This window comes from Rhinoderma darwinii, chromosome 12, assembly GCF_050947455.1.
Source record: "Rhinoderma darwinii isolate aRhiDar2 chromosome 12, aRhiDar2.hap1, whole genome shotgun sequence".
NCBI classification, from domain to species: domain Eukaryota; kingdom Metazoa; phylum Chordata; class Amphibia; order Anura; family Rhinodermatidae; genus Rhinoderma; species Rhinoderma darwinii.
Genome location: NC_134698.1, coordinates 76,271,243 through 76,296,476, shown reverse-complemented (window position 1 = coordinate 76,296,476; position 25,234 = coordinate 76,271,243). Strand labels below are relative to the sequence as shown.

Sequence of the window (25,234 nt, the reverse complement as noted above, 5' to 3'; positions counted from 1 at the left end):
ACATCTGCATCTTCCCATCTCTACCCGTTTGATGTATTCAGCTCCATTATTCATAGCACCATGGGTGGGAGCTGCGTGCACACAAAGAAGTCACTTAATTCTAGAAAATCACATTGTGCATTAAATCCGCTGATGAAGGAAAAGTTCATCTGGATTTTTTATTTCCGTTGTATTAATTTTTTAGCAGCGTGCGGAGGTGACGAAAATGTTATTTAACACAAGGATAAAAAAAAAAAATCCAGAACGTTGACAAGCCAGGCAGGGTTAGGGAGGCTGAAATTAACAGCATTGTTGGGATGAATATAAATGACTAATCCCTAATATTCCAGATTCAAATCATGACTGGCAAAGCTTAATCATTATAGAATAAATAGACATTATAATGTGTGCGGTCATCCAGTATGGCATATAGACCCTAGGTGACATCATTGGCAGTCGGGGTAGACTCAGGCATGGCTTCTGCACCTGGGTCAAGGGAATAGGTACAATTAATGAAGCCGATGTGGCTCCAATGGGGCACTTGGGTGTCTTGTTCACATGGGTGGGTTTAATAGGTAATGAGGCGAAAAAGTACTTGAGTCGCAGAAATGTGATCGGAGCACTAGGACCTTCTGTGACAAGTGGTAAGGAGTGTGTTGGTGTCAGGCAGCAGCTGAAAGCAGGCTTATTTTTATCATTGCTATGGAATCCTCTGTCATTTACGTGCATAACTGACTGGGGCCCAAGAGATTCGGCCTTGATATATTGTACAGGATATTTTACGAATATTCATGTGACTTGTATAATAGGATATATAGTCATACCTTTATTCTGTCTATATTGGCTTCCATTTTCAGTTGTTCTACCAGCTTTCTGGCTTGTGCTATGTTGGCTGTATTATTGCTCGCCATTAAGCTGCCGACTTGGCTTCTGAGGTGTGCTGAAAAATGAAAAAAAGGGGGAAAAAAGAATGGTAATTAGTTGATAAGATGGCTGCATTATTTATAAAGTGCATAAAGAACGTTACAGGATCTGCATTAGGAAATAGGTGAAGGCAGGACCAGATGTTAGGGAGGGCACGTGCACTGAGCCTCCACCACCTTTGGGACCTAAGGTACCTCCACCACCAACTCTCCTTGATGGGCGTTCGGTGATTCTTTCCAGCTGAGAAGACGTGGAAAGGTGGCCATGAGTGTGACTCGGTCTTCTGTAGTGTAAGGTAGTCAGTGGCTCTTCTGTTTCCATAGATCTCAGTGGAGAGGGCCACCCGTATGCGTGACCACCACTCATATAATTGGCTAATAGAGGGTAAGGTGGTGTCCAATAATTGGGATGAGGGCCCCGAGCAATTTTTTTTCCTAGGTGCCTCTACCGACCCTAATCCAGACCGAAGCGGTGGTGTATATAACATTAAATCGCCAACCACAGAATTTTTGATCCTTTTTTTCCAATTATAAAAAAACAAAGTCTATTTAAATTTTATGGAAACATTATAGGAAAAGGAAGGTTCCTCTGCAAGTTCCTCGTATTAGGTGGTCAGGGCGGCCTGGAATATAGGATAAGAGAGGTTCAAGTAACTGGGATTCGGTACATGGGAGGCGAAACGCACCTGATTTCACAGGATCAATAACACTGGTGTGACCTTTCCATTTTTAGAAGTATTGATTTTTGAAACCTACTACAGTCAGTAGTATATGAGATGTGGCAGCCAAAGCTGAGCTGTTAGAACTTGGGATAGAAGTCGTGCTGTGACTTCGTGCCAAAGGAAAACGGTCAATGCTGCGGCAATCACAAGCCACCCCGAATACCCAGGGATCTCAAAATGTAGCGGCACAATACTGGGCAGCCCCAAAATAACCTCAAGGAAAAAAATAATTGCACATTTTTAAAAAATTTCCAATGCCCTTAGCAGATGTGTGCGTTATAGTCCAACATCTCTTAGCAGAAGTGAGGGTTCTGGTCAGGCTAGGAGAGCCCTGTGCCGAAGCAACAATTGATTTTTATAGGGAAACTTTAGGTGTGAAAATCCTCCGACATGTTAAGGTCAATGTGTTTTTATTCAATTCTCAATGTAGCACACTCATTTGGTTTAAAGGGGTTGACTCATGAGAGACAATCCCTTTCATATCAGCTGATTTTGCTGGGGGAAGCGATCTCTGTCCAGACATTCCCCATGCAGTGGCCACTACAGGGCAAATGTAGTATTACATGGCGACCAGACATATAAATGACCGTCCAAGTATTACATGGACAGCTTAATTCCACAGAACGGGAGTCGCTCTTCCATAGCAGCTCTCTGTTCTGGTTCACAGAGGGAAGTCCTAATCAGGGGACCCCCCCCCCCTGTATGACGTCTATAGGCCCTAATAAGGCATATGGACAGGGGTTGCCTTTACGAGTTAAAATAAGGTTGTTCAGACTGATCATTCTGTCTCCATTGATGTTTATTATCAAAATTTGTTAGAAACTTTTTGAAAATTTTTGGATTTTTATTTATTATTAGATAATATGAGGGGTCGTTACAAGACGAGACAGAGGGAGGGTTGGCTCATACAGGAAAGAACAGCCCTATGGGCCACTCATATGGACGATGCAGTTTCTTATTCTGTGGGATGTTTCCCATCCATGTGCACAGAGATAAAATTGTAAAGTAAGATTTTTTTTTTTCCACATTTGGCCGAGAATCAACATCATGATTACATTTTGAGTAACGCATGCATTTTAATGAGTACAATTTAATGTGCACCTGTCACCTTCACATAGCACAGGCAGCCATTTTGAAGGCTCATCCTATATTCATGACTTTGCAGCACATAATTACACCGGGAACCAGTGATTGAGACTTACCGGGCCTCGTAGAAAAAAAAAATTGCGCAGACAAAAAGTTGGACAGTTGCCCATAGACACCAATCAAATAACCTCTTATTTTCTAACCAGTACGAGAGAGGTGGGAGCAGTGATCTACTCGGTTTCCATGGGCAATTGCCCCATTTTCTAACTACACTGGTTTATATACACACGGCCCACTTTCTAGCTGTTCTATCACATCATGTTTTTTACATTTCCAAGTTGCTCAAAAGTATTGCAGGGCTGTGATCATAGGGGGGGGGGGAGGAATGTCCGGAGATTGGAACTAGAGACCACTAAATGGGGTCGTCTTCTACTTGACCTTTGCGGCCCATTATTGTGTCACAGCCTGAGCCCAACAAATGCCTTTCTCTATTTCTGGTGGGCCAGTCCGACATAGGAAAAATACAATTCCTTTAATCTGGCATTTAATGGCTGGTAATTCCTATAATCCAGCACAAAATTGCCTGGTAATCTGGATGGAGAAACCAATTAGAGTCATCTATTTCCATAGGTCTGCAGGTCTCTCTACAGCAGTGGTCTCCAACCTGTGGCTACTCAACTGCTGCTGTGAAACTACAATTCCCAATAGGCTCAGACAGCCAGCGCTAGGCTGTCAGGGCCTGCTGAGAGTTGTGGTTTCCTAGGATCTGGAGGGCCACAGGTTGGAGACCACCATATAGAGGAATATAGAGGATTTTCATCCTTGCAATATGATTCTATGTATGTCTGATAATCCAGTATTTGACATGGCGGGTCCATGGCTGATTAGGACGGTGGTGTGCAAAATAATACATATTAAAAAAATAATAATTTTAGATTTTTTTTTTTAAGAAAAAAAAATAAAAGGAGTTTAATGCCTTCCCGCATCCTCCACCAAATGATATGATATCTTCCTACAATGGTGCCAGTCTCTCGCCCAGTCAGCCCTCTGCTAATTCCCAGCTGCCAGGTTGAGAGAAGTCATTGTATTGCTCTGGGTCTATGCAGATTACAGATCTACACATTCGATCACCCGGTTCCTGAAATAACAGGCAGCCTTATAATTTATCCTCAATGGAGAAAATCACAGCCCTCTATTCTCCTGTGACACACAATGGCTCCTGTAAGAGGCAGCGACATGAGGTCTATACAAAAGCTTATTAAAGGGGGATCGCCTAGCTGTTGACAACTCCTTTTTAAATACCCTTTAAGGGAATGCTTAGCTGACAGGGGTGGTGAGGGGATGGGTACGCCGCCCTTGGACCCCCCTCTACAGCTACAAGTCATGTCTAGAGCAGCTCCCAGCACCTGATGGCAATTAAGTCCTTTCATAAAACGCGTGTCAGCATCTTATATCTTGCAGCTTATATGTTTATATGGTCCTCCAGTCTCCTGTAAAGTTCTGCAATATTTTACTATACCATGTGTTTCAATACCATTTTAATATCGCTGCTTGCTGTCATTGAATGAAAATATTCTTGTTTACCTCCAGAAGCTGAACACCTGTACAGACCTACTAGTTTTCACATCTGAGGGTTTGTGTAATGGCAGAGGGTAGGGAGACGGACAAGTGAGCCCTAATCTACCCGCCACTCTGTCCCTGCCTACTTGCAACGACCCGCCCTAGGCGACGGGGTACAACTGGGCGGCGGTCCCTGCGCTCAGTAAGTGCACGACAAACACGACAAACATACAAGGAACACAAGCAAGGAAAAGGGGCCGTTGCCCACGGCAACACCGTGAGCAACCAGAGTGGTGAACGAGCCGAGTCAAGCCAGGAGTGTGCGAGGTACAAAACGAAAAGCAGAAGAGTAGTCGGTAAGCCAGGGTCTGTATGGAGCAGGATCAAAAATAGCAGGAGCTGTAGCTGGGCCAGGAAACCACAAGGAGGGAAACACAAGCAATAACAAGCACCGAGGGACAGGAAGTGCAGGCTTAAATAGACCGAGGGCGGGAGCTAGCTGAGTCTGGCCAGGTTACGATAGGCTCTCCCACTCCTAAGCCTGCCAGCCTGAATGGTGGAAGCAGGAGTCAGTCTCAGGGAAGTATTCTCAGGTGCTGACTGATTAGTTCTGGGAGTTAACCCCGCTGTGCCTGGCAGATCCTTTACAGTACCCCCCCTTTTATGAGGGGCCACCGGACCCTTTCTAAGTGGACCTGGCTTACTGGGGAAACGCAGGTGGAACCTCCTGACCAATACCCCAGCGTGAACATCCCGGGCGGGTACCCAAGTCCTCTCCTCGGGCCCGTATCCTCTCCAATGGACCAGGTACTGGAGGGAGCCTTGGACCATCTTGCTGTCCACAATCCTGGCCACCTCGAATTCCACCCCCTCCGGGGTGAGGATGGGAACAGGAGGTCTCCTCGAGGGAGCCAAGGACGGGGAGCAGCGTTTGAGGAGGGAGGCATGAAACACGTCGTGTATCCGAAAAGACGGGGGTAACTCCAGCCGGAAGGAGACAGGATTGAGGACCTCAATGACCTTATACAGCCCAATAAACCGGGGAGCAAACTTCTTGGACGGAACCTTGAGACGCAAGTTCCTAGACGACAACCACACCAGATCCCCGACCATAAACAGGGGGTTAGCAGAACGTTTTTTATCAGCCTGAGTTTTTTGTACGCTCTGGGACACCTCTAGGTTTTTCTGAACCTGGGCCCAGACTGTGCACAGTTCCCGATGAACGACCTCTACCTCAGGATTGTTGGAACTACCAGGTGAAACGGAGGAGAACCGTGGATTAAACCCAAAATTACAAAAAAAAAGGAGAGACCCCTGACGAGTTACTGACCCGGTTATTAAGGGAAAATTCGGCGAGGGGAATGAAAGAGACCCAATCAAATTGACAGTCAGAGACAAAACACCTTAAGTATTGTTCTAGGGATTGATTAGTCCTCTCCGTTTGGCCATTGGTTTCAGGATGGAAGGCAGAGGAGAAGGACAGATCAATCCCCAACTTCATACAGAAGGCTCTCCAAAACAATGAAACAAATTGTACCCCTCTGTCCGAAACAATATTGACAGGGACCCCATGGAGACGCAGGATGTGTTTGACAAACAAGGTAGCCAACGTTTTGGCGTTGGGTAATTTCTTGAGGGGCACAAAGTGGCACATCTTACTGAAGCGGTCCACCACCACCCACACCACCGACTTGCCTTGGGATGGAGGCAAATCGGTGATAAAATCCATGGAGATATGTGTCCAAGGTCTCTGGGGAATGGGCAACGAACGCAGTAAGCCCGCTGGTCGGGACCTGGGAGTCTTGGACCTAGCACAAACCTCACAAGCGGCGACGTAGGCCTTAACGTCTTTAGGCAACCCAGGCCACCAATAATTTCTGGTAATGAGGTGTTTGGTACCCAGGATGCCTGGATGGCCAGATAGTGCGGAGTCATGATTTTCCCTAAGTACCCTTAGCCGGAATTGCAGGGGAACAAACAGCTTGTTCTCAGGAAGGTTCCCGGGAGCTGCACCTTGATCAGCAGCAATTTCAGAGACTAAATCAGAATCGATCGAGGAAATGATTATACCTGGAGGCAAAATACAAGCAGGATCTTCCTCCGAAGGAGGGCTGGCCATGAAGCTACGCGACAGTGCATCAGCCTTAATATTTTTAGACCCAGCCCTATAGGTAACCAAAAAATTGAATCTGGTAAAAAATAACGCCCATCGAGCTTGTCTCGGGTTTAGCCTCCGGGCAGATTCTAGGAAAACCAGATTCTTGTGGTCGGTAAGGACCGTTACCTGGTGCCTAGCCCCCTCCAGGAAGTGGCGCCACTCTTCAAATGCCCATTTAATGGCTAAGAGTTCGCGGTTGCCAATATCATAGTTACTTTCAGTTGGCGAAAACTTCCTGGAGAAGTAGGCACAGGGGCGGAGATGGGTGAGGGAGGTGGTACCCTGGGACAAGACAGCCCCCACTCCCACCTCAGATGCGTCAACTTCCACGATAAATGGCTCCATTTGGTTGGGCTGAACCAGCACCGGGGCCGAGACAAAGCACTTCTTAAGGACCTCAAAAGCCTGGACAGCCTCAGGAGGCCAGTGGAGGAGATCAGCACCTTTGCGAGTGAGGTCCGTAAGGGGCTTAGCGATGACCGAGAAGTTAGCAATAAATCTCCTGTAATAATTAGCGAACCCCAAAAAACACTGTAACGCCTTCAGGGAGGCAGGTTGGACCCATTCCGCCACAGCCTGAACCTTGGCGGGGTCCATGCGGAATTCATGAGGAGTGAGGATTTGACCCAAAAATGGAATCTCCTGTACCCCAAACACACATTTTTCGGTTTTGGCAAACAGTTTATTTTCCCGAAGGACCTGGAGCACCTTCCTGACATGCTCCACGTGGGAGGACCAGTCCTTGGAAAACACCAGTATGTCATCAAGGTACACTACCAGAAAAATCCCCAGGTAATTTCTCAAAATCTCATTTATGAAATTCTGGAAGACCGCAGGGGCATTACACAACCCAAAGGGCATGACGAGGTATTCGAAATGGCCTTCGGGCGTGTTAAACGCAGTCTTCCACTCATCCCCCTCTTTGATGCGAATAAGGTTATACGCCCCCCGTAGATCCAATTTAGAAAACCATTGGGCCCCCTGAACCTGATTAAAGAGATCAGGAATCAAAGGAAGGGGATACTGGTTCCTTACCGTGACCTTATTCAGGCCACGGTAGTCAATGCATGGCCTAAGACCACCATCCTTCTTCCCCACGAAGAAGAAGCCAGCACCTACCGGAGAAGAAGAGGGACGAATGTAACCCTTGGCCAGGGATTCCTGGATATACACTCTCATAGCTTCACGTTCGGGACAAGAAAGATTAAATATCCTACCCTTAGGAAGCTTAGCTCCTGGTACCAATTCGATAGCGCAATCGTATTCTCTATGAGGAGGTAACACTTCGGAGGCCTCCCTAGAGAAAACATCAGCGAAGTCCTGAACAAACTCGGGTAGCGTATTCGCCTCCTTAGGGGGAGAAATAGAATTAACAGAAAAACATGACGTACAACATTCATTACCCCATTTGGTTAGCTCCCCAGTATTCCAGTCAAATGTAGGATTATGCAACTGCAACCAGGGAAGACCTAGAACCAAATCGTACGATAATCCCTGCATCAACGGTACAGAGCATTGCTCCAAATGCATGGAGCCAACAAGGAGTTCAAAAACAGGGGTATGCTGTGTAAAATAACCATTAGCAAGAGGAGTGGCGTCGATACCCACTACCGGGACAGGTTTAGGCAAATCAATAAGAGGCATAGCAAGGGACATAGCAAATTCCACAGACATGATATTAGTAGAGGACCCTGAATCCACGAAGGCACTGCCGGTAGCAGACCTACCACCAAAAGAGACCTGAAAGGGAAGCAAGATCTTAGTACGTTTCATATTTACTGGAAATACCTGTGCGCCCAAGTGACCTCCCCGATGATCACTTAGACGCGGAAGTTCTCTGGCTGCAACCTTACGCTTAGGACAGTTGTTCACTTGATGCTTGTCGTCCCCACAGTAGAAGCAGAGACCATTCTTCCTGCGGAATTCTCTACGTTGTTGGGGGGACACGGAGGCCCCGAGTTGCATAGGTATCTCTGAATCTTTCGGGGAGGAACGAAGCAACGGAGCTTTGGGAGGCATCATGGGGGAGTCGGAGGAGAAAACACATAAACGTTCACGTTGTCGTTCAATGAGACGTCGGTCAAGTCGTATCGCTAAAGCCATAACCTGGTCTAGGGAGTCAGAAGAGGGATAGCTAACTAGCAGGTCTTTCAGGGCATTCGACAGACCCAACCTAAACTGGCACCTTAAGGCAGGGTCATTCCACCGAGAAGCTACGCACCACTTCCGAAAGTCAGAGCAATACTCCTCAACAGGTCTCTTACCCTGACTTAAAGAGGCTCTGTCACCAGATTTTGCAACCCCTATCTGCTATTGCAGCAGATAGGCGCTGCAATGTAGATTACAGTAACGTTTTTATTTTAAAAAAACGAGCATTTTTGGCCAAGTTATGACCATTTTTGTAGTTATGCAAATGAGGCTTGCAAAAGTCCAAGTGGGTGTGTTTAAAAGTACAAGTCCAAGTGGGTGTGTATTATGTGCGTACATCGGGGCGTTTTTAATACTTTTACTAGCTGGGCGCTCTGATGAGAAGTAACATCCTCTTCTCTTCAGAACGCCCAGCTTGTGACAGTGCAGATCTGTGACGTCACTCACAGGTCCTGCATCGTGACGGCCACATCGGCACCAGAGGCTACAGATGATTCTGCAGCAGCATCAGCGTTTGCAGGTAAGTCGATCTTACCTGCAAACGCTGATGCTGCTGCAGAATCAACTGTAGCCTCTGCTGCCGATGTGGCCGTCACGATGCAGGACCTGTGAGTGACGTCACAGATCTGCACTGTCACAAGCTGGGCGTTCTGAAGAGAAGAGGATGTTACTTCTCTTCACAGCGCCCAGCTAGTAAAAGTATTAAAAACGCCCCGATGTACGCACATAATACACACCCACTTGGACTTGTACTTTTAAACACACCCACTTGGACTTTTGCAAGCCTCATTTGCATAATTACAAAAATGGTCATAACTTGGCCAAAAATGCTCGTTTTTTAAAAATAAAAACGTTACTGTAATCTACATTGCAGCGCCTATCTGCTGCAATAGCAGATAGGGGTTGCAAAATCTGGTGACAGAGCCTCTTTAAGGTCACCAGCTGACTCTCGGCAAAGGCAGTCCTGTCAGTCTCGTCATAAATAAGTCCGAGAGCAGAAAAGAAACAATCAACGGAGGAAAGTTCAGGGGCGTCAGGAGCCAAGGAGAAGGCCCACTCTTGGGGCCCTTCCTGGAGCCGGGACATAATTATACCCACCCGCTGGCTTTCAGAACCTGAGGAATGAGGCTTTAAATGAAAGTAAAGCCTACAACTCTCCCGAAAGGAGAGAAAAGCCCTCCGGTCCCCTGAGAACCGGTCGGGCAACTTGAGGTGGGGTTCAAGAGGTGCGGTGAGGGGAACTACCAGGGTAGCATCAGGCTGGTTGACCCTCTGAGCCAGGGCCTGGACCTGTAGGGAGAGACCCTGCATTTGCTGAGCCAGGGTCTCACGGGGATCCATAGTTGTGTCAGGGACCAGGGGTAGACTAGGTATGGGCTTGTTATTATGTAATGGCAGAGGGTAGGGAGACGGACAAGTGAGCTCTAATCTACCCGCCACTCTGTCCCTGCCTACTTGCAACGACCCGCCCTAGGCGACGGGGTACAACTGGGCGGCGGTCCCTGCGCTCAGTAAGTGCACGACAAACACGACAAACATACAAGGAACACAAGCAAGGAAAAGGGGCCGTTGCCCACGGCAACACCGTGAGCAACCAGAGTGGTGAACGAGCCGAGTCAAGCCAGGAGTGTGCGAGGTACAAAACGAAAAGCAGAAGAGTAGTCGGTAAGCCAGGGTCTGTATGGAGCAGGATCAAAAATAGCAGGAGCTGTAGCTGGGCCAGGAAACCACAAGGAGGGAAACACAAGCAATAACAAGCACCGAGGGACAGGAAGTGCAGGCTTAAATAGACCGAGGGCGGGAGCTAGCTGAGTCTGGCCAGGTTACGATAGGCTCTCCCACTCCTAAGCCTGCCAGCCTGAATGGTGGAAGCAGGAGTCAGTCTCAGGGAAGTATTCTCAGGTGCTGACTGATTAGTTCTGGGAGTTAACCCCGCTGTGCCTGGCAGATCCTTTACAGTTTGCTACAATTGTATAGAGTCTAGACAATCCTATATAAGCCAATAGTCTGTCGTGCTGTTCACACTGGTGTCATGACTTCATGCCATGACGGATTTGACCGATCTTTTTTGCATTGGACCCCACTGAATGAATCGGTCAGGTTTCCCTCAGGCTTTCTTCTTTTTCTACTGGATAGAAAAGCACAGGATGCTGAAGAAAGACCCTAAATTATTAGGGTGTCGACAGACAAGAAGATATATCATAGGCACCGATGGTCAGTGGGACACCTGCCCATCTCAATACACGGGTGATATTTTAGAGGGTTTAATGGTATTACACGGGCACCGCCTTTCACATCAGCTGTAGATTTTACAACATGTTGATATTTGAGACAGCTTTGCCAGGTAAAATCACTAGCAATCATTTATGATCGCCGGGGGAAAGCTGTGAGCACAATGGACACTACAGGAGAAATGTGGGATTACATGGCGCACATTGAAATTACTGAGCGACCATTTAATAAAGGGTTACCCTGAGTCCTCAAGAGCGGGAGCCCCTCTTGGTAGCGGCTTTCTACTCTGGCTAGTTGAGAGGGGGGTCCTGAGCCTTCCTAATAGGGCATATAGCTTTTACTCCTCCAACATGGTTCAATACCAATCCGATTATTGCTACAATGTTCTCAGTAATGACCATTGTATTACATTGGCTCATGTCAATGGCATGTACAATCATTTCCGATCAAGGGAAATCTTTTTCATCCGTTCAAAATGAACCGTTCTTGTTTTATTTTTATATTTTTATGATTTTCATTCCCATCAAAGGAGAAAAACCGACCAAGGCCCCAATAACAAATGATCAATACCTTCATTGTATCCAGGACAAAAACATCCTGAATAAACTGACTGCACGAGATAAGAAATCAACATGTGAGATCGTATCCATAGGGGGAAGAAGGCGATGAACAATCCCAACACTAGATGGCCTGAGGGTGTTTTCCAGATAAAATAAATATTAGCGTTCTAGGAAGGGGATTACTGTGTGCGAGGTATTAGAATAACGACGATATAATAGGGAGAAAAACAAGGTTCTGGGGGGCGGATAAGCCAAAAAGAGGAGTCAGGAGAATGACAATATACTAAGGATAGTGATCCGTCATGCCCAACATGAATAAGAAAGATGGGATAATGGAAAATAAACGCGTAAGAATTTGGCATTAAAAGTGAAATTCCTTTAATCTGGCACCTGATTTTCCGGAAGTTCAGGGATTCGGCACTTGTTCTTTGCACAGGACTGTTAAATTGAGGTCAAGCAACGATATAAAGACTCAAGAGGTTAAAAAATTCAGATGTGGCTTCAGTTAACCCCAAACAACCATCTCGAGCATATCAGACCCACTGCTACAATTTTTGATTACATTTTTGATTTTCGTATCGTCATCACAGAAGACCGTGCGACTAGAAATTCGGTCCCCCGCCAGCGTTATAAAAATCAATGAAAATCTCAGAATCAGCGCGACGGGGGACCGGATGTATATTAGCAGTGTACTCACATACTGCAGAGACTACATGGATAATAATTTTTGGTCCTCACATCTCCGACCGCAGCCCTCCACCTAACCTCCATTGACTTCTCATGTCACTGTATCTATTGATGACGAGCTATATAGGATCTGTATACATTATATAATATATTCATTTGTATAGAACGACGGCAAGAAGTCATTGCTTCACTTATAATCCTGCTATGGGTCCTCAAAGTGTTGGGGCTCAGTTGCGATTACTGCCTCTGCAATCCCTAGCTACACCTCTTGTCATAATGCACGCAGGAGGACTAGGGGACCGCAAAGGAGATATCTTATTAATAGAATACACAATGGGGAGGGGGTTTATAGCTAAATGTGAATGGTGCTCTTCTCTTTGTGCGGTTTGTGTCCTCGGACCTCACTTCACAAGATCAGTAGATCGGCATCCCCTGTAGTTCGGCTGATCCTGAGACGGGAGGGGGCGACTGTAAACCGACCCTTATCTATTGCAAGGGCCGGCTCCAGGTTTATGTGGGTCCTTTGGCGACACAGACTTAGTTGGCCCCTTTGTGGGGGAACTCAAGGCAGCAGTAAAACGTCAGAAAACAGAAGTTTATGCCCCCATATAGAAGTTAGGCCCCCAATCTGTGCCCCCATATATTTAGTGCACTCTGTAGATAGTGACACACAGCCCCCCTCATAGATAGTGACCTACAGCCCCCCTCCTTGTAGGTAGTGCCACACAGCCCCCATCCCTGTAGGTAGCACCATTGGGGCTCCCTCTAGGAGTGGAATCCCCATCCAGGGCATTGCCAACGCTGTGGCTGGGGATTCCTTTCCTAGAGGAGCCCCTGACGTTACTGTCCATATATGGACAGTGACGCCAGGGGCTCCTTCAGGAGCGGAATTACCGGCCAGTGTCTCGGAAACACCCTGGATGGGGATTCCACTCCTAGAGGGAGGTTCCGCTTAAGGAGAAGACCCTGATGTCACTGTCCATATATGGATAGTGACGTCAGGGGATTCTCCAGGAGCGGAATCCCCGGCCAGAGCGTCGGAAACACTCTGGGGGGATTCCGCTCCTAGACAGGTGCTCCCTCTAGGAGCGGAATCCCTGGCAAGAGCATAGGCAACGCTCTGGCCGAGGATTCCACTTCTGGAGGAGCCATAACGTCAGCACCAGGTGGTCGAGTGGGCCACCCCAAGGGTAGTGTGCTCTGGCACTTGCCCGGGTTTACCGGGTGGTGATGCCGGCCCGGTCTATTGCCAATTCTGAAATAAAAAAAAGAAAGAAAAGTTGATGTCGGCAGCTAATATCTCTACCAGGTTCACTAAACTGAGTTCTGCTTAGCGCATAAAATGTGAAACATCAAAAATGCAGAAGAGCTTATGATCCATTTAGCCAGAACTTCATTTTTTACTAAATGGATTGAAATTTCATCTAAACAAGTGTCAGTAATATGCTATTATTTCTTTCATTCACATTTGATGAGATCAGTCGGACTACTGTGAATTAAAAGGGCTTTCTATGATAAATAACGATGGTGTATTAGTTCCATAGGCCATCAATGTCTGTTCGTGGAAGTCCGACTGCCCCAAATGATGAGGAATTAATAAAGGGCATGTCCAGGATTAGAAAAACATGGCTGCTGTCGTCCAGAAACATGCCACACCTATCCATGGGTTGTGTCTGGTATTGCAGCTCAGCTCCATTGAAGTTCAGCTGCAATACTACATACAACCTGTGAGCATTTGCGGCGCTGTTTCTAGAAGAAAGCAGCCATGTTTTTCTAATCCTGGACAATCCTTAAGCTTGTTTCTGAAACAGCGCCACCCTGGTATTGTGTAGTAAAATTCCTTCAATCAGCTGGACATAGAGATGTAAGGAACAATACTTGCAAGGTTAAAGTGTAACTCTGCCGGACCTGACATCGGGAGATAAGCGGCGCTACTGCTACTGCTCACTAGGCGATACAGTTGCCATGGCGAACAGATAGTGACATGCACAGGACTAATAATATAAGGTTTAGCTGTGACTAAATTAAACCCTAATACTACCCACCTTGTAGATAAAGCAGCTAAACCCCCGCAAACAGCTCCTCATGTCTACACTGCTAATAATTTTTGGTCCCCAAATAACCCCTTTAAGGGAAACTAAACGTTCAACAAACTTCTGACATGTCATAGTGACATTTCAGGAGTTTTGATTGGTCGGGGTCCGAGCACTAAGACCCCCACCAATCACTAAAACAAAGTGGAAAGCCAATGTAGCGGAGTACGGGCTCATAGACTTTCTATTGAGTCCGTACACCGCTACATCGATTTCTGGAAAAAGCTTAACAGAAACTAAGTGACTTAGCGCTCACACGGGTGCTTCTGCCGCTTCGTTTTAGCGATTGGTGGGGGTCTCGGTGCTCGGACCCCCACCAATCAAAACTTCTGACATGTCACTATGACGTGTCAGAAGTTTGGTGAACGTTTAGTTACCCTTTAAAGCTCCCTGGCCCCAATGCAAAATGTGCAACAGGGCCCCCCACCTGTCATGTACTATTCATTATCCTGGTGTCTTAAGACAGGGGGGCTCTTGAGCCCCATTGGGCAGCTCCGGTATAGCGTTTTCCTCCGTATAATTCATCAGATCTTGTGCTATGGAGCCCTCCTCGTTACTTTATGCCCAGTTTATGATATTACAAGTCCTGGGTTTTATAAGAAAACATGAAAAATGGGCCACACCCAAAAAACTGAAAGAACAAAACCAAAAACATTTACTAAAATGTATGAAACTTGTACGAAAAACCAATTACCAATATAGGGGTCAGAATTCTTCTTAGAGTCGCTCTTCACCAAACTCTTCTAGTCTCGTCTGTCAAAAGAAAAAATAAATGCAATAAAATATCCTAGAATGACGGATAATCACAGTCACGTACGGTAACCCGTGATTAAAACCAATTACAATACAGGTAACGAGAGGGAAGATTTATCAATAGTGTTAAAAGATGGGGGTAAAATGGCGTAAATTGCAACAAATGTATCCAAATGGCGAACGTGGCGTAACTCACTAGGCATATGCGGTACAATTTTTCTCTTTTTAAGACACATGCAGCTTTATAGACTTGTCTGGGAAATATGTTCAGTGGTGCCATGCCAAACGTAAAGCTCTAAAGGTAATGTGAACAGAGATTAAATATGGCCATGCACATTATAGGCTATGTACACCAAAAAAAAATCAAAAACAGCCTATCAGTGTGTTTGGTGCAACTTTCTTAATACTTTTTATTTAAAATTATTTTAACTTTTTGAGATATAGCTACTTTGTATCCTGTATACAGAGCAGCTATATCTGGCGCAGAGACCTGAATTTGTCAGGTCAGCGGGACTGACGGGTTTAGTGTCGGCGGGTCCTGCGTGTCTCGGACAGTTCATAACTTAGATGTGATGGATAACAGGTGGATCCTGCAGGCTCCGCTGTCACTGAACCCAGCAATTACCGCTGACCACTGGGGACCCCCTTCCAAAGGCCCCCCCTCTCCACCAAACCTAATGAAAAGGAGATGTCCAAACCCCTTAAAAAGAAGCGCTACTGTTCTCTGCTAAAATCCAGCAACCTGTGGTTCTCCGGCTGTTGTGAAACTGCAACTCCTAGCATGTTTTGACAGCTGCATGATGGGAGTTGTAGTTTCACAACAGCTGGAGAATTAGTTAAGAGACTCCTGCTGTAATGAATCGGGGTAGGGAGACGGACAGGTGAGCCCTAATCTACCCGCAACTCAGTCCCTGCCTACTTGCACGGCCCGTCCTAAATGACGGCGTACAACTGGGCGACGGTCCCTATGCTCAGTAAGTGCAAGACAGACAACACAAGACAAGGGCACACAGAAGCAAGGGGGGGGGGGTTGGGGCAGTTGCCCACGGAGACACCGTGAGCAACAGGGAATGGTGAACGAGCCGAATCAAACCAGGGGAGTACGTAGTAAATCAGAGCAGGAGAATAGTCAGGCAAGTCAGGGTCAACAAGGAACAGCGGTCAATCGGGTGAATAGCAAGAATCGCAGAGCCAGGAAACCAGACAATCACAGGCAAGGAGCATGCTGTAAGTGAGGGTATAAATAGACCAAGGGCGGGAGCTAGAACTGTCAGGCCAGGCTGTGATAGGTTCTCCCTCTCCTCAGCCTGCAAGCCTGAGTGGTAACAGATCGCGTCACTCTAGCAGACCTTGGAGCTGATGAGGGCTGATTAACCCCGGGCGTCGACACAGAACCTGTGTCTGGCAAACCCTTTACACCTGCTCTGGAGCTTTACCATTGCCCTCTATGGAGGATAAAATGCATTAAACACATTCAAAAATATATATACTAGTATTAATTTGGCAAATTCAAGATTTTTACATGATAATTAGATACAGTGATCACAACTTTCTGCATTCTATAAAAATCTACAGCAGCCTAAAATTATAAAGAAATAGTTCTGTACACTAATTAAGAAAAAATTGCACTCCAGATAGCGATTGTTTGCAAGTGCCCAAGAGAGCGTATCTTATAGATAAATACATTAAGACGCAGGGATTTGCTCGATAACACCTGTCCGCCGTGTATCTCTCCATGTTAATGTGGATATTATAGATCCCTAACACTTCACTGGACATTGACCTATGCAAACCAGTGCAGACTAGACAGGATTGCTTGGTTACAGATGTCATCACGTACAGACCACATGTTCCATACTCCAATTAAAATGCTATTAAAACCGTTTCCTGGAGCATCGGTGTAAACGGGGCGATAACATAATACAGCCCGGATATGATATGCTGGAGTACGGGCGAGATGTTCTCAATAAATGGCTGTAATACGGAAAAAGGAGACGTAACATGCACATAGAAGTATATATGGGATAGTGACCCCCTACTGTAAATTTTAAGTATATTAAAGTCATGACTAAAAGCATGTGGCCGCAGCCCGAGTACATACTTGCCAACAGTCCCGAATTTACAAAGGCAGTCCCGGCAGATTACTGTCCCGGGACATGTCCCGGCAACTGCTACACTCAATTGTATCTGCATCCTCAGGACGCAGATACAATTGAATACTATAGCAGAGCAAGAAACTATCCGCTTCCTGCTCTGCCGTTCACTCCTTCTGGAGCGCTGGAATCCCGGCCAAAGCGTTGCCAATGCTCATAGACAGAGCCCCTGACGTCACTGTCCATATAAAAGGGCAGTGACGTCAGGGGCACCTCCTGCAGCGGAATTCCTGACCAGAGCATTGCTGATGCTCTGGCCTAGGATTCCGCTCATAGAAGGAGCCACTGACGACGTCACTGTCCATATATGGAGAGGGATGTCAGGGGCTCCTCCTGGAGCGCCGGAATCCCCAGCCAAAGCGTTGCTGACGACCTGGCCGGGGATTCCGCTCATAGATGGAGCCCCTGAATTCTCTGTCCATATAAGGGCAGTGCCGTCAGGGGCACCTCCTGCAGCGGAATCTCCAACCAGAGCGACGGGAACGGTCTGGCTGGGGATTTCCCTCCTAGAGGGAGCCACAATGGCTCTATCTTCAGGGGAAGTATGTGGCACTATCTACAAAGGGGGGATGTGTGGCATCAGCTACAGGGGGGGCTGTGTGGCATCATCTACAGGGGGGCTGTGTGGCATCATCTACAGGGGGGGCTGTGTGGCACTATCTACAGGGGGCTGTGTGGCACTATCTAAAGGGGGCCATGTTGTATTACTTACAGGGGCACTGTGGAATTATCTACAGGGAGCAGTGTATTGCAATACTTACAGGGAGCAGTGTGTGGCACTATATACTGGGGGCAGTGTGGAGCACCATCTACAAGGGGCACTGAGGGCGGCACTATTGAAGCTGTTTTTTACGCTGCCAGTAGTGGTCAGCACATATCGCCTAGCCCTAGTGATAAAGTGAGATATCACCTGCCTGTATACAACCAGATAACAAGAGAGAGATACCGGCCACCATAGTAGTTGTCAGCCAAACTAGTCAACACTGTCAGTTCCTGAAGGAAATTTTGAGGCAGATTTTTTGCCTTACAAAAAATGCTGTGTGAACATACCCTAAGAGTGTAGTGCTTGTTTTTAGCAGTTTTCTTTTTTTCTCGAAACAATTCTTGGTAGGGGCGCCCTGAGGAAATTTTATTTTTCCAGTGCTGCCTCGAGTCCGAAAAGGTCGGGAAACTCTGTACTAGGCTACAGGATCACACCGGCCTATGCAAGGATCCCGTCGTGGAGCAGCTCAGTTCCTCGTGGGCCTAGGGGAGTAACAATTCTTTTTTTGTTTGGGGGCACTGTCTACCAGGGGAGGTGGGGGGCTATATGGCAAGATCTACAAGGAAGAGGTGGGGATTATGGCACTGTCTACAGGAAGGCTGTATGGCACAATCTACAGGGGGGCATTATCTACAAGGGGGGGGACGACTGTGTGTGTCAGCCAGGGGAGAGGGGCATTGTACAGTGTGGGGGCCACCAAGCAGACATTATACTGTGTAGGGGTACTACAGGGGGCAATATATGGTGTGTGACACTTAAGGGGCATAATACTGTGTGCTTGAAGGGGTTATAATATATTATTAAATATTATTATTATACTGTATGGGGGCACTAAAGGGGCATTATACTGTGTGGGGGCACTATATAGGGCATTATACTGTGGGGGGCATTATACTTTTTTTTTTATGCGGCCGAGGCGTGTAAGGAACTCACATTGGTCCCTATGGGACTGATAATCTAATTTCCCTACCTTATGCACGCACACCAGGGACAAGTTCATAACAAGCCAATTAACCTAATGTTTTTGTTTAAGAAGAAGCTAGAGCATCCAGAGGAAGTCTTTGTACCTTGCTTGTATTTGAGCCCAGGTCACCATTGGTACAGGGCAACAAAACTAATGAATTCCACCTGAAGATAATGGATGCAACATCCTGGGTGATACTGCATGCGATGTGGCAATGGAGTCCAAGCTGTTTAGCTCAAAGATCAGACAAAATTGTCACCTCAGCTTTAAAGAGGCTCTGTCACCAGATTTTGCAACCCCTATCTCCTATTGCAGCAGATCGGCGCTGCAATGTAGATTACAGTAACGTTTTTTTTTTTTTTAAAACGAGCATTTTTGGCCAAGTTATGACCATTTTTATATTTATGTAAATGAGGCTTGCAAAAGTCCAACTGGGCGTGTTTAAAGTTAAAGTACAAGTGGGCGTGTATTGTGTGCGTACATCGGGGCGTTTTTACTTCTTTTACTAGCTGGGCGTTCTGACGAGAAGTATCATCCACTTCTCTTCAGAACGCCCAGCTTCTGCCAGATCACGCTGTGACGTCACTCACAGGTCCTGCATCGTGTCGGACGAGCGAGGACACATCGGCACCAGAGGCTACAGTTGATTCTGCAGCAGCATCAGCGTTTGCAGGTAAGTCGATGTAGCTACTTACCTGCAAACGCCGATGCTGCTGCAGAATCAACTGTAGCCTCTGGTGCCGATGTGTCCTCACTCGTCCGACACGATGCAGGACCTGGGGCAGGAAGTGAGTGACGTCACAGATCTGCACTGCCAGAAGCTGGGCGTTGTGTAGAGAAGTGGATGATACTTCTCGTCAGAACGCCCAGCTAGTAAAAGAAGTAAAAACGCCCCGATGTACGCACATAATACACGCCCACTTGTACTTTAACTTTAAACACGCCCAGTTGTACTTTAGAAAGCCTCATTTACATAAATATAAAAATGGTCATAACTTGGCCAAAAATGCTCGTTTTAAAAAAAACAAAAACGTTACTGTAATCTACATTGCAGCGCCGATCTGCTGCAATAGGAGATAGGGGTTGCAAAATCTGATGACAGAGCCTCTTTAAGTATTACGTTGATATAGGTTTTCAGCCTCTGGATGCTAAGACAATGTTTCCATTCCCTGAGAGCAAGCAGAGATCTTAAAGATGGAGAGGAAATGAACCGGAACAGTGTATTAAAAAGTTGTAGAACTTTTGATTTTGTCCCAACTTCCATCAGCTTTCATATTCTCAGTGAATTCAGGTCCAAAGTACAAAGAGGAAAATATTGTCAAGGTCACCCCAACCTCTGAACACACATTAGCAGCAGCGAAGATGAAATGAATAATCACAGTGTAAATACTCACATTATTATATCCTGCATCAGTGCAGCAAAGCAACAGACGGCTGCAAAATATATTACAATTCTATTAGTTCTTGACTTCTGGGTCACATTTTTTTTGCATTGTGACCCAGGTCACCCCAAGACCCTATATAAGGAGTTTTAACATTGTCCCATCACTCCAGACACTTCCATTTCTGCATATGGAAAATATCCGGACCACTTGCTGTCTAATTTTTCCTATTTTATGGAAATAAAGCTTAATCATTGCAGAATTAAAAGTTATCCGACTTCCGAGTATACTTTGTGTTTCAAATCCCTACCAATTCCAAGATCTCGGTTTGCAGTCAGTGAACGGTAGCATTCTTGTTTACCTCCAGAGGCTAAAAACCTGTACAGACCTAATTCTACTCACAGCTGAGGGTTTGCTACAATTGTATGCAATCTAGAGAATCCTCTGTGATCTAAATATGATACAAAGTATCAGTGCAGATAAAATGTATCAGTCTGGATTGTCTAGACTGGATTTATTGGTAACAAACTCAGTTGTAAGTATTAGGTTTGTACAAGTTTTCATCCTCTGGATGTTAAAAAGAATATTCCTATTCATTGGCTGCAAGCAGAGATCTTGCAAGCAGTGAAGAATTGAAATACATATTAGAAAGTTGCAGAGCCTTTAATCGTACAATGATTAAACGTTATTTATGATTGGTATAGACATTCTCTTTCCATCAGGATCCCATCTATTAGCCAGAAAAATAAGCAAGTCTAGCTCTAGAGCAGGGGTCAGCAACCTTTGGCCCTCCAGCTGTTGTAAAACTACAACTCCCAGCATGCACTGACAGCCAAAGGCTTTATTATGTACAGTTGTCAATTGAAATCAAGTGCATTGATTTCAATGGGTGCAGTGTAAGGCTCCATCCAGTGGCGTAACTACCACTGTAGCAGCCGTAGCGGCTGCTACGTGGCTCGCGCCATGAGGGGGCCTATGCCGTCCGCCAATACGGCCACCCCCATGCCCGATGGCGCCTCTAGCAGCTGTCATGGCTGCTACAGCGGTAGTGATGCCACTACGGGGCCCACGCTGCCCAGCCCCTAACATTTTTGGGCCGGGCAGCACAGGCCCACTCATGCCCAGTGACGTCGCTAGTACCGGAGGGGGCCCCGGTGCTAGCGACAGTCACATTCACTTGTATCTGTGCCTTCAGGACGCAGATACAAATGAATACTATAGGCTGCAGGCCACATTAGGCCTGCAGCCTATAAGGCGCTGGGAAGATTCTCTGCGCAGGCCGGCGTGATGACGTCACTGCATCACGCTGGTCTGCGCACGCGTCCCACTTGGAGGGTGTGCAGAGCTCCGTCCGTCGCGGGAACGGGGCAAGGTAAGTACAATATTTTTTTGGGGGGGGGCTGTGTGGCAATATACAGGGGGGGCAGCAGGGTGGCACTATATAAAAGGGGGAACAGGATGGCACTATATACAAGGGGGAGCAGGATGGCACTATCTACTTGGGGGGCTGTATGTCACAATTTACAAGGGGGAGGGCTGTGTGTGGCACTATCTACTAGGGGGACTGTATGGTACTATTTACAAGAGGGAGGGCTGTGTGTGGGCAAACTACAGCGATCTGTGTGTGGAAGAATCTACAGGGGTCTGTGTGTGGCGCTATCTACTAAGGGGGGCTGTGTGGTACTATCTACAGGGGGGCCTTATGGCGATATCTACAAGGGGGATGTGGGGGGCGCTAGCTACTAGTGGGGTATGACACTGTCTACTGGGGGGCTGTATGGCACAATCTATAGGGGAGCAGTATCTACAGGGGACACTATAAGGGGGGCTGCGTGTGGCACCTAGGGAGGGACCCAATCAAAAGTTTGCTATGGTGCCCAGTCTTTCCTAGTTACGCCCCTGGCTCCACCCCCCTGAAAAGTAATGAGAATACAGTGAACGGTTCTCAGGGTGACAGCAGTGGCCCCCTATCCTCACCACCAACCATTTTTCATGAGGGACCTGCACACTAAAGCTGAACAACTACTTTATAATAAAATATTTCCCAGTAGCATATACTGTATAACTAAGAAACAAATTTTGAACATTATCACAGAAGAGGACAACGATTTAAGAACTTGAAGACCACCCCTTTTTAAATTGAAGACGGCCCTTCGATCAGCCATGGGTTTAGCATCAGAACTGTGGACCCCCCTTTATGACATCTATATGCCGTAATAGAGCATTTAAAAAAGGGTTGTCTTCATGAGACATCCCCTTTAAAGAGGACCTGTCACCTCTCTTGACATGTCTGTTTTAGTACAAGATTGTATTCCCCTTAAAAAATATAATCTGGAGCATTTCTTCTTAGAACTCTATGTTGTGCCGTTCCTCTGTTATTCCTCCTAGAAATGTATGAGTTAATGGACAACTGGGTGTTACCAGTTGGGGGTGTGTCCCTACACAGTCTGACAATGTCCAATCAGTGCTGACAGAGTGAGACTAAGGACACACCTCTTTGACAAGGGGAATGGTAACACCCAGTTGTCTATTGAGTGATACATTTCCTGGAGGAATAACAGAGGAATGGCACAACATAGTTCTAAGAAAATATGTTCCAGAATTTACTACATACATTTATTAAAATAGACATGTCAGGAGAGGTGACCGGTCCTCTTTAAAGTGGAAAAGCCCTTTAATCCTGATGAGAAAGACATCACATTGCTCCTATGTAAGCAAAGAGGTGATAGAGTTGCTGACCCAACTTCTTCATAGACTTGTTTTTCCCTACAGTGCTGACTCTTCACTTGTGCGGCAGGTTTGACCTTGTATGAGATATAGATCTGTATCCCCCCCCCCCCCTCGTATTACACTACATGTAGGAGCCTTCACCCAACCAGGTAGCACATACGTCCCATATCATTATCACCACTGAAATATGGGCCACAAATAAGAAGTTTTCCAAACTAGCGCAGAACACCAGACTGTCATCTCGTATCATCTACAATCCAAGTGTGAAACAAGCCTCACGTACATTCTAATTGCCAACGGTTCTGCCACGGCAGATGGGCACTCTTCTACAATACTGACTCATTATCCAATTAAGTGTATCTAAACATTTCCTTCGGGAGCGTTCATGCCCCAGTGATTCCTTAAGATGACTATAAGATGCTACAGGACATTAACATATTTCAATTCTTCTTAGAGATTCCTGGGGAATTTTGACCCCTTCATTACTTCATTTTTAAAATCATGCCTTTTGATTTGATCTGTAAATAAAGGACTTATCATGCATCCTTCGTAGATGTCACATTTTTTTGCTCATATTTTGCTGCAGTCACAGCCAGGAAGTGTATGTGGGGAGGAGGGGGGTGTAGCTGCAGCTTCTGTGTGTTCTGAGACAGCATTGCTGTGAGAGGGGAGGGGGAGCCGTAAAAGGAGATATCTGATTGGCTTAGAGCCCACAGCACAGCTCTGACCTCATCCTAGGAAGGGTCAGCCCAACTCAGTAAGCATGGAAGTAGAAAATAGGAATGAAAATACCCAAAATATGCAGATTACACACCATGTCTGACTCCACTATTTATAATACACATCTACAGCTACCCTACGTTGCGCGGGCGTCCTTCTTGCAGTGAAGCTCATACACTACTATTTCCTGTGATAAGGTCAAATTCAAGGTACCCAAATATGTGGGAACAGTCAGCAATTTGCGAGGATGCTACTGTGCAAGTTCATCAAGATGTTGGATCAGCATCAGGAAATGAGAAGTGACTTCTGGAACCAGGATCCCCTTTACCCTTCTATGATTGGGATGATGTCAAAACAATTATCATTTTGTTTCTTGGCAGACATGTAGAAGGAGGTCACTAAGGAGACATTGTTCCAATAGACAGAAGCCTGACAGACTCTAACAAGGGGTGACAGAGTGTTGGGTCTCTTAGAGAGGCAGAATTTGGGACACTGTATATTCGAAAGTTGTTCTCCATCCTTATTGCTTCATATTGGGCACCATTTGCTTACATAGCCTCCTATTGACTTTAATTGCTACAGCCTGCAGATTGCCCCCCCCCCCTAGTGGCAGAAACAAGATAATACATTTGTACTTGTATGTGTATGGGAGAATAGGGGAAAAGTGATAAAGACGTAAAATGCCATGGTGCCACATTTTCGAGCCAATAAAATGGCATTTAGGGGTAAAACTTTAGTGACTAATTTAAATTATATCCATACAGAAGTATGTGCACGGGAGGAAATGTAATGCTAAGAGGAGATTACAGGCAACACATGGAAAACAATATTTACACCAATTCCCCATTGTGGTGGAACCCAATGATTCGAAAATGTATCGCAATTTTTGTTAATCTTCCAAAATTAGTCCAATTCCACCATGCCTCAGACAACCTCTTGTAAATGGCCTTTTAGAAATGTTGACATAGAGAAGAGTGGGCCCCATAACAAGAGCAAAATGGACTACCTCTGGTGCTGGTTCCGGGTTAGAGGACAGTCTAGTGCATGTTGACCCTTCTAACAATCTTTTGCAGAACAAAATGGACTTGTGGCCCTCTGGCTGCTTTCTCCTTCACTTATTTGGAGGTCCCATTGGAGAGGGAACATTTTAAAGAATCACACTAGACATGGATAAAAAGGATGGGACAATCGGATTTGTGTCCCCTTCCTCCGTGGACGCTGTAGTACCTGCCTTGGCTGCCTTTATGATATACATTCCCTTGGCCCTATTAGGACATTTATAGATAAGGTCCGCTCTTTGCTAGCCGTCGCAGCAAGCCATTGCAAAGTGTGGTTCTTGATGTGGAGGACTTGGCACATCCAACAAAATGAATGGATGACCCATTGACTTCAATTACACAACGTATACTATTGTTTTTCAAGAAATATTCAGGATTCCCCACTGATATAAGCTGATCGCGGGGAGTCCCACCCACAGGACCCCACAATCAGCCAATAGTCAGGGCACCTAGCAAAAGAAAGGATGTGCCACCCCCTTCAGGATGTGACCAACAATGCGATATGATCTGCGGTCATCATTGTTTTTCAGCAACTTCTCCTGCAGTACTTGCTGGGATCATAT

At 46.3% G+C, this 25,234-nt stretch overlaps 1 protein-coding gene across 2 annotated transcripts in view; it reads right to left on the bottom strand.

Moving 5' to 3' along the window:
• Positions 1 to 25,234, bottom strand: part of GNG2 (G protein subunit gamma 2) — an 83,773-nt gene that overhangs the window by 12,858 nt on the left and 45,681 nt on the right. For both annotated transcript variants that reach the window (XM_075844115.1, XM_075844114.1), the window contains 2 exons: positions 14,843 to 14,901; positions 804 to 919 (listed from right to left, as the gene is read on the bottom strand). In XM_075844115.1, the coding sequence (XP_075700230.1) occupies positions 804 to 890 (87 nt within the window). In that variant the 5' untranslated portion in view covers positions 891 to 919; positions 14,843 to 14,901. The remainder of the gene's footprint in view (positions 1 to 803; positions 920 to 14,842; positions 14,902 to 25,234) is intronic.